Here is a 10,460-nt window from a genome sequence, read left to right as displayed (position 1 = left end):
GGTATGGGTCTGAGGAGGTCCAAGGGACTGTGTCCAGAAGTGGAACTATTAAAGGAAAACACAGAAAAAGCTGAGAAAAAAAAGTTGGAGGAAAGTCACTCGGCTGACTCTTCTAAGGTGAGGAATGCTGAAGTTCACATATTCATTTGATGCAGCTAATCAGAATGGAATCAGGCCTTCTAGTTGTATCATATTGTCTAAGGAGGTTTTTAAAACCACCAAGTTCTCATCTCAGAAAATGTGACAGAAAAGATGATAACTAGCTCTATCATTGACAGGATGCTGGGGAAATATTAACTTTATGTAAAAGGCTTTCAAAAGAAAACCATAAAATGCTTACAGATAATTATCTTTCTCCAGAAGTTAATTATTCACTTTTGCTTACTTGGCTTTAACTCCCCCCCTTCTAGATTCTGTCCCTTTGCTGGATTAAAACTATAAAATGCCCTGTGAATAGGTTTCTTCCTCTTTTTCTATAGCCAAGCACTGGATAAACACTAATGAAACAAGCACTGATCAGGAAGCCTTCTTCAAGGAGCTTCACCCATCCAACATTTTTTGACTTAAAAGGAAATATGTTATCCTGGCTCTGCCTTACTTGTAGCCTTGTTGTTCTGGCTGTGGCCCAAAATGTGACCCAGCAGGCTGCAGAGTTTTTAAAGCAATTTGATGCCCGTGCAGATGATCTGTATTATAATGCATCCATCGCTTCATGGAATTATAATACCAACATCACAGAAGAAAATGCCAAAATAATGGTGCGTACCTATGACAACTATTTGTTGTTTATTTAATAAATAAATGGGAATGTAAAAGAGGATATTGAAAATGATATGGAATGGTGAATGAAATGAAAAGCTAAGTATCATTAAGCAATAGAGTAAAATGGCATATGCTGAACTTAACAGCATCATAAAACCTACCTGAGGTTTACCTGAAATACAATTGAAGGCTAATTCCAGTCTAACAACAAATGTGGAAAAACAGTGGGTTTGCTAAAAACGAACAACTAAGGCATTAATTACTTCAGATAGAACTGCATGATTTTCTAGACCAGATTTTGTAAAACAGATAGAAGGATTTCAATTATAAAGCACTGTTATGCCTTTGACTGCCCCCTCATGGCTGTAATCAGAGACAATCTAGAAATGTTAGTCTTGATATTTCCCCTAAAATATTTAAGAATATTTTGTTTTATTCTACTCTTTTCAGTAAAATTTACACAGAAATCATATGTGTGATGGAAGGGAGATTTTCCTTTCTGCTGTTGGAATATATGGCAGTCAGATTGGGGAAGCATCTGTTTTTCTTCTCAGTTTTTCTTCAATTGGGTCACTGGTTTTGCTTCAGCTAAAATATGTAAAGACAAGTTAAGATATGAGCTTTAAGACATTCAGCTTTGCCCTGTTCTGATTTCCTCCTACTGGTAGCATATAATTTTATTGCTGTGCTCTGCCAGTACTTTTTGAGGACAGCATACAGATCAAATGGGAGAGGGGAGTGGAAACACCTTTCAGGGTTACAGTCCAGTTCAGGCTTATCAAATGAAGGAACAAAGGTGGGCAATGCTTCTTAATGTTGCAAATTGTTTTCTAATAACTAGCTGGAAGAAAAACAGGTTGTTCATACCTCAGAAAGTCATTTAATGTTGCAAATTGTTTTCTAATAACTAGCTGGAAGAAAAACAGGTTGTTCATACCTCGGAAAGTCATCTAATGAAGAAAGATGAGTTTTGCTAACTTGTGCCTTAAATTTTGTACTTTGAGAATTTTATAATATCCATCACAAAATTGAAATTTGAGTAAGCAGATTTCCAGTCCATTTAAGCTAATTTATTTTATTTTTATTGGAACTATGAGGCCTAACTAGGAGACATGTGCAACATCTCATATGTTGTCCCACTTCTTTGTTTTGATTATTACGATAAAACAGCAATGGTAGCCCAGATACAGATTGGAACGAATGTATATATAGATGGATGCTTAACTTTGAGCCTAACTCCTGGTTTAAAATCAACCTTCTTTTTTTTTCTGTGCAGGGATTAAAAATCCCATTTCCATTGATTCTAATCAAAGTGATACACCAAGCAGGTGGCCGAAGTCGGCAAATATACAGGGCATTCAGAAAGTATTCAGACCCTCTTCACTTTTGTCAATTTTGTTATGCTGCAGCCTAATTCTACAGTTGTGGAAATTCATTTTTTTTTTCTCAGAACCGCATAATGAAAAGGGAAAGCAAAATTTTAGAAATGTCTGTAAATTTATTAAAAAGAAAAAACTTAAATATCACATTGGCATAAATATTCAGACCTTTTGCAACAATATTTCAAATTTAGCTCAGATACCTCCCATTTCTCTTGATCACTGCTGACATTTTTCTACATCTTGATTGGAGTTGACCTGTGGTAAATTAAATTGATCATACATGATTTGGAAAGGCATACAGTTCTCTATAGCAGGGCTTTTCAACTAGTGGCACGGGTACCACCTGTGGTACATTGGCACCTGGCAGGTGGTATACAACCATCCTAGAAAAGTGGTAGCGGGGGAGGGGAATGAGCTGAACCGGTGGCAGCACCGCACAAGCCTGATTGGTGCTTCTTCAGGGCTGTCAGGGCTCAGCGGAAGCGCCAGGATCAGCACCAGGCTCCAGCTGGAGCTCTGCTGAGCCCTGAAGAAGTACCAATCAGCTGGAAAGGAGCACTGATCCTGGCGCTTCTGCTGAGCCCAGAAGAAGCGCCGATCAGCTGGAATGTTGCAGCATCTCCAAGGTCTTGTGATTTACATTCAGATGCTTGGCAACTGATCCATATTTATGACGGTCATAGTGTCCCAGGGTCATGTGAAGTGACCAAAACCTGCTGCAACCACCCAGAAGATGGGGGGAATAAAAACCAAATAGCCCCCCACCCCACCCCCGCTGCCAATCCTTAACAGAAATGCTCACAACAATGAAAACCTCGGACAGGAGGAAGAGCGCTGCCGGGCGGGCAGGCAGGTGTCTTGCTCAGCTATGGCTTGGGGGGCACTTTTTTCAATGCCATTGTAACTTCGAACAGTCACTAAGAGAACTGTTGTAAGTTGAGGACTACCTACTTCATCATTTTTTTTCCTTTTGGGGGGGTTCATCAAGTTTTTGACACCTTGCTAGGCGACTGGTGGTACTCGGATGTTGCCATATCCTAAAAACGGTACAGTGGGTGAAAAGGTTGAAAAGCCCTGCTCTATAGTACACCTCACAGCTGACAATGCATACTGTAGCAGAGCAAAAGCTGCCTGCAGAGCTCAAAGACAGGATTATTACAAGGCACAGATCTGGGGAAAGCTACAATAATATTTCTGCTGCACTGAAGGTTTCTAAGAGCACAATGGCCTCCATAATTCTCAAATGGAAGAAGTTTGGCACAACCAGGACTCTTCCAAGAGCTGGTCACCAGGTCAAACTGAGCAATCGGGGGAGAAGGGCCTTAGTAAGAGAGACGACCAAGAACCTGATGTTCACTCTGACTGAGCTCCAGAAATCCTGTGTGGAGATGGGATAAAGTTCCAGAAGGACACAGCCCTCCATTGATCTGGGCTTTATGACAGAGTGGCTAGATGGAAGCCTCTCCTAAGTGCAAAACACATGAAAACCTGCTTGGAGTTTGCAAAAAAACATCTGAAAGGTTCTTAGACTATGTGGAACAAGATTCTCTGGTCTGATGAAACCAAGATTGAACTGTTTGGCCTCAATTCTAAATGTTATATCTGGAGGAAACCAGGCACCACTCATCACCTGTCTAATATGATCTGAACAATGAAGCATGGTGGTGGCAGCATCATGCTGTGGGAGTGTTTTTCAGCAGCAAGGACTGGGAGACTGGTCAGGGTTGGGGGCAAGCTGAATGGAGCAAAATACAAGGATATCCTCAATGAAAACCTGTTCCACAGTGCTCAGGACCTCAGACTGGGCCAAAGGAATTGTCCAAAATGACAATGATTCTAAGCACACAGCCAAGACAACACAGGAGTGGCTTAGGGACAACTCTATGAATGTCCTAGAGTGGCCCAGTCAGAGCCCTGACTTGAACGCTATTGAACATCTCTGGAGGGATCTGAAAATGGCTGTCCACTGATGGTTGCCATCCAACCTGATTGAGCTTGAGAGGATTGGCAAAGAAGAATGGCAGAAAATCCCCCAATCCAGGTGTTCAAAGCTTGTTGCATCGTACCCAAAAAGACTCGAGACTGTAATTGCTGTCGAAGGTTCTTCAACAAAGTACTGAGTTGAAGGGTCTGAATACTTATGCAGATGTGATATTTCAGTTTTTTCTTTTTAATAAATTAACAGACATTTCTAAAATTCTGTTTTTACTTTGTTATTATGGGATACTAAGTGTAGATTAATGAGAAAAAAATGAATTTCAACAACTGTAGAATCAGACTGCAGCATAACAAAATTGACAAAAGTGAAAGGGGTCTGAATACTTTCTGAATGCACTGTATATATTATTCTCTAACCCATCAACATCATGGCTAAGCTCCCAAGGACTTCCAAACATGAAATCACTGCTGATTTTCTACCTATACATTCTTACTTGTTTGCTTATTTATTTATATGCTTTATCTAGCTGCCCATCACAACAAGTGACTATGGGCAGGATATATAAAACATAAAAATAAATTAAAAACAATTAAAATAATATAAAATAAATAGAACTATTGCCATTGTTGGTAATACAGCGAAGAAATGGGGCCTTTGATGCACTAAGAGCCTTAGTCCCGGGAACAGGGAACAGGGTCATCCTGGTGGCTAGGAGAGAGAAGTTTCATTAATCTTAGTGTTTTCCTTTAAAAAGAAATCAGACTTACTTTTGAAAAATGATTGGAGAGCTTTCCATTTCTTTTCCATTTCTGTATTGTTTTCCTAGATGCTCTCTAGAATTTAGTTGGTTGTATAGGAAGTGTTACAGAAGAAGCATAGACTGATTATGATTTTTATTGAAAAAAAAAGAGTGCCATACACCTGGTACATTTTCAAAAACAAGCAAATTCCTCCTCTTAGTACCAGCACATTTATGGGAATGTTTTTAAATTGCAAATCTAGACATACAACTGGCAGGACAGATATCTACTCTGCAAACCTGGCCATGAAACAGATTTGCATCAACTTTCAAATCCTTAATGCACTGCATGTAATTAAAAAGAGACAGGAAGAGTGGGGGGAAAAAATCTAAATCCTCAGTTCAGTTCTGAATGAGCCTGATAGAAAAACTCAAAATTCTATTTTTTTTTTCCAGCATGAAAAAGACAACATATTCTCCAAATTTTATGAAGAAGCCTCCAGGAATGCTAGCATGTTCGATGTGAATCAGATTACTAATGAAACCATCAGGCTCCAGATTAATTTGCTCCAGAGTGGGTCAACAGATTCATTTACAAAAGACCAAGTATGTTACCAAATATCATAGACCACCTCTATGCTACATTCAGCCCAGGTGTTATGTACCAAATGATTTCTGTTCTTCCTTCATTCCAGTAAGGCATATATAGTAGTAGTAATAATATCAGCAGCAGCATCACCCCAAATTAATCAATGCAGGATGAAGGCTCTTCTTGAAGGTTACGGACCCTATCACTCTACTAAGCTACAAATTATCATATCTGTCTTTGCTTCCCTTGCTGATTTTTGAATAAAAGAAGTACTGTTTTATGCTACTTTTAAACAAAGCTTGTTCTCATTTAATTTACAGCTGGATACTGTTTTACGTAAAATGAGTACCATGTACAGCACTGGGACTGTGTGCAAGCAAGATGATCATTATAATTGTTTGCCCTTAGAACCAGGTAAGATCTAAAAAAAAGTATCTTGGGTCAGATTATCTGAGGGCCACCTGTCTCTGATTACATCAGACTATCTCATCAGGTCTGGCAGAGAAAACATGTTGGAGGTCCCATCTACCGGAGGATTATATCTGGCATGTCCCAAGAGATGAGCCTACTTCAGTGGTGGGATTCAAATAATTTAACAACCATTCTCTGCAGGGGGGAAAGCGGGTGTGTGTGGGTTGCCATGAGGCAGGTGGGGGAGGGGGGTAGCTACCCCATGCTCCCTGCTTACCATGCCAAAGGTCACCTGCAGCCAGGCCTACCACACCCTGACACCTGTTGCACCTCACCTATTCGGTAGTGACTTCTCCCACTTTCTCCTTCTTCCTCCTCCTTTAAACAACCCTTCACCCCCATTGATCTCGATTTGTCTGTAGCCTGTGCAGAGGGATCTTTGGAAACGAAGCCCCGCAGCGACGGGGTGAAGTGGGAACCATTCCCTTTGCTTTTGGACCGGCTCCGAAATGGGCTGGAAGGAGCAGTCCGAGGACTCCAATCTGGCTTTGCAGCAAGCAAAGGGATTGGAGGCACGTGAATGCACTCCAGTCTGGCATCTCAAAAAAACAGGGTTTTTTTTTCCCCGCTGCCAGATTTTCATTGCCATACTGTTTAACTTTCTTTAAAGATTACTTGATGCAGAATCCAGATCTTTCCCGTTGTGCATCAAGTAAAAAAAGTTAAACAGTATGGCAGCAAAAATCCGGCAATGGGCAAAAAAACCCTGGTCTCATGCATGGGGAATTTGCACTATCCACCTATTCTGGTGCCTCTGCCTGTGCGCTCGGCCTACTAAACCTCATTTCTAGCCAGATGATCAATTTGGCAAAGGGACGGGGGGGGAGGCAGGCGATGCAGACTCCCTGTGAATGAGGAGTTGGCAGCAGAAGAATGCGAGCGGCAGCCCCAGCAGCAAGAAGGGCCACCAAAAACAGTGAAGCCTGTGTGTGTGCCTGACTTTCATGAGTTTCCTGCAGCAAGCAACGGCACCAGTGTAAAAGGTGCAATGAGCCTCATGGCATCCTGCCATGAGCAGCGGCAGCGATGCAATCGGTGCAATGAGCCTTGAGGCCTGCAGCTGTGAGTGGTGGCAGCGGCATGATTGGCCTGACTCACCATGTGGTCTGCTGCGAGCGGTGGCACCAATGTGATCGGCACCCAACAGGAGGTGCCTTCACCCACCCTACAGCAGCCTGAATCCAGGACCTTTGGAAACCCAGGAGCCCAGCAGCAGCTTGCCCATGCATTCCTTGCCCAGAGGGCTTGGAGCTGGGGCACCTTGAGGCCTCTGCCAGTCAGCAAGAAGCTGAGCCACAAGTGTCACAGCAGCAGTCAGCCATGCTCTCTATGGCACGCTGCAGCTGATCCGAGGTGTGGAGAGAGTTGGCAGAGGAGAAAGATGAGTGGTAGCCCCAGAGGTAAGAAGGGCTGCCAAAAACAGCAGAGTCTGTGTGTATGCTTGCCTTGCCTGACTCAACCATGCTCTCCACGGCACACTGCAGCTGATCTGAGGCATAGAGAGCACGCATAGCAGGCACACACACAGACTCTGCTGTTTTCAGCCACCCTTCTTGATGCTGGGGGGCTGCTGCAGGGGCTGCTGCTCACCTTCCTGCTATGTGCTCACCTATCAGCTGTGCTCTCCACGCCTTGGATCAGCTGCAGTGTGCTGATTGCTCCGGTACCACCACTCACGTCTGCAGGTCTCAAGGCTCATTGCACCAATTGCACCACTGCCACTGCTCATGACAAGACACCACGAGGTTAATCATGCTGATTGCACTGGTGCTGCCACTTGCTGCAGGAGGCCGAGAGGCTCAGTGCGCTGATCGTGCTGGTGCCACCACTAATGGCTGCAGGCCTTGAGGCTCATTGCACTGATCGCACTGATGCCATTGCCCATGGCAGGACTCCACAAGGCTCATTGCACTGATCATGCTGATGCCACTGCTCATCGCTGCAGGCCTCAAGGCTCATTGCACTGATCAAGCGGCTGCTGCTGCTCGCAGGATGCCACGAGGCTCATTGCAGCAATACCACCACTTGGTGCAGGAGGCCACGAGGCTCGGTGTGCAATCGACGCGACGAGCCTTGCGGCCTCCTGCTGCAAGTGGTGGAACTGGTGCAATTGGCACAACAATTCTCACAGTATTATAGGTGAGCATGTAGCAGGCACACACACAGACACTGCTGTTTTTGGCTGTGCTTCTGTGCCTGGCCAGCCATCCCAGATCAGCTGCAATGTGCCATGAAGAGCATGGTGGACACAGGGCAAGCATGAGGCAGCTATGCACATGGACTCCACTTTTTTCAAGTGCCATTTTAATAGCCGGTTCTCCGAACTAAGCTACATTAGGTATAGGTTCTGCTGAACCTATACGAACTGGCTGAATCCTACCATTGGCCTACTCTGCCGTGGTTTCTGCCATGTGGAATCTCCTCCTGGAAGTAAAATTAACTGCATCTTTCTTAACATTCCAAAATGGGTTTGTTTGGATATTTTGGTTTATTATAGCCTCTGTTTCTTAATGGCACTATTGGCATTATGTTTCATGCTAAACTAGAAGAATTCAATTGCATTTTTCATATATATACATGTATGTATGTATGTATGTATGTATGTATGTATGTATACATCTAGACTTACACATTACATTTATATTAATCCCTTTTAGATAAGTAGTGTTTTTCAAATTGTGCAGAAAGAATAAATAGTAAGCAGAACAAATTAAATGTAGAAATTTTAAGAGAAAATAGAAAAAGAAAATCTAAGAAGTCTTTTCCTCTAATTTATTTATTTGATCAGAACTCATGCATACAGTAAGAGATTATCAGCTGTATCTTATATATTCAATTTTGGGTCAAATGCAGGGAAAGGAACTGTGCATTTCATCAATGATCTGTCTAAACCAGCATTGCACATGTTACAAGCATGAAAACATCATTTGAGGCTTATTTTTTTGAAGTATTTGTACAATTGAGATTCCACCACTAATACTATATGCAAATTCACATTTTAAATCACACTCTGGGTGATTGTTGGAAAGGCTGAAGAATGCTCACACTAGAATTATAAAAAGAGGATGGGGTATGATTATAGGACTGTTGATAGGAAAATCAGGTCCAGTTCCAAGCTGGGAGAAAAAAATGGAGGCTGACTGCTTAAGAAAGAAGGTTCTTGTTTATTGATGAGCAGAACCAACAACAGCATGCAGTTCTGGGATACCTGACAAAATGGATTTGAGAGTAGGTGGGTTTTTATACATACTTTGGGGCTTTGTGTTTGAGATACCTGTTGTGAAATGTACTTTGACCTGTGCTTGAGTGTGCCCTTTTGGTATTCAAATTATTGTTGCCTGACTCCCATTGTGGCTTGGAGGTCATATCCTGTCCTTGGAACTGGGTCGGGAATGTAGATTTTAGGAGTCTTTGTTTTTCTAATCCCATCAGCTCCAGCCTTCTGTGGGAGCTGTGGCTGAAGGCGTTTTGCTTATAAATAGTGTAGCCCCAGTTATTCAGACTGGATTACAAAATCTCCATTTCTAAAGATTGGCCTCCTCAGGTTTCTGCCTTTGTTAAGATTTTTTTTCTCCATTTCTCCTTCTGGGGAAATATTCTATTCTGCCTCTTTTAATATTCCCCAAAATATTTCATTCTCTGGGGGAGAGTGATGACTTCCTACAGGACAAAGAGGATCTAGTGCAGAGCCCCTCTTCTAAATCAGTGGCTCCAACCTGGTGACATGTAGCCAAACTGCCAGAGATCCTTGCTTTTCAGTTGCTACTAGCAAATGTCAGATCTGTATGAAATAAGACAGCATCCATTTATAATATGCTGGTGAACAAATGTGCAGACTTAGCAAGTTTCAGTGGGATCTGGTTAGGCTAATTACAGGTCTGTCCTCTCAGATTTCAGGGCCAGGATCAGGTGTTAACACCAAAGTTTAGGAAGTGGGTAACTGGTAATTCTTGGGATGCTACCAATTGGGAGAAGTACTGCCCTAAGAGTGACTAATTCCAACGGGGGGGGGGGGGAATGCAGGGAACTATATAAATTCAGGTTGTTGTTCCTGTACATTCTTCTTAGCTATCCAGTATGGCTCATCATGAGATCTTGGGTGCATCTCAGGCTGGGATAGGAGTTCCCAAAATCTTAAGTGACTTCAATATCCATATCCCAGGGGAGAGTTTAGTACAGCTTGTAAATTCATGACCATGAAGTAATTACAGCCCAAAGATACATGGCTGATCATGTACTGGATCTGTGTGTGTGTAAAATTGTCTGTATTAGTGATGAGATACATGTCAATTGAATAGAATCCACAGCATGTGCAAGGTAACATGATCTATAAAATGATCTGATATTCTTTTGAGCTTGCATGGACTAAAGAAGTTATATCAGGCACCTCCTTGGCCAATTCCTGCCCATCTGAGTCAGACCTCTCAGGCAGGCTTGTTAAGAATCCCTTCTCCATCCAAACGTCATAAGAGTCAGAATTGTTTGTGGTAGCCCGTTTTATGAAATATGTTAATCTGGTGGGTCAAATGGCATCTTCCCTTCTTGTATTCAGAAAGATTGTGAAAACTTTCCCTTTTT

At 42.5% G+C, this 10,460-nt stretch overlaps 1 protein-coding gene across 1 annotated transcript in view; it reads left to right on the top strand.

The window, feature by feature from the left end:
• Nucleotides 1-461: 461 nt before the first annotated feature.
• Nucleotides 462-10,460, top strand: part of ACE2 (angiotensin converting enzyme 2) — a 49,573-nt gene continuing 39,574 nt past the window's right edge. The window contains exons 1-3 of the mRNA XM_039339869.1: nt 462-758; nt 5,279-5,428; nt 5,732-5,825. Coding sequence (XP_039195803.1) covers nt 501-758; nt 5,279-5,428; nt 5,732-5,825 — 502 coding nt within the window. The 5' untranslated portion in view covers nt 462-500. The remainder of the gene's footprint in view (nt 759-5,278; nt 5,429-5,731; nt 5,826-10,460) is intronic.

Source organism: Crotalus tigris, unplaced genomic scaffold (assembly GCF_016545835.1).
Source record: "Crotalus tigris isolate CLP2741 ecotype Arizona unplaced genomic scaffold, ASM1654583v1 scf7180000017740.2609645, whole genome shotgun sequence".
NCBI classification, from domain to species: domain Eukaryota; kingdom Metazoa; phylum Chordata; class Lepidosauria; order Squamata; family Viperidae; genus Crotalus; species Crotalus tigris.
Note: the sequence above shows the minus strand (reverse complement) of the source record. Positions and strands in the feature narration are given on the sequence as shown.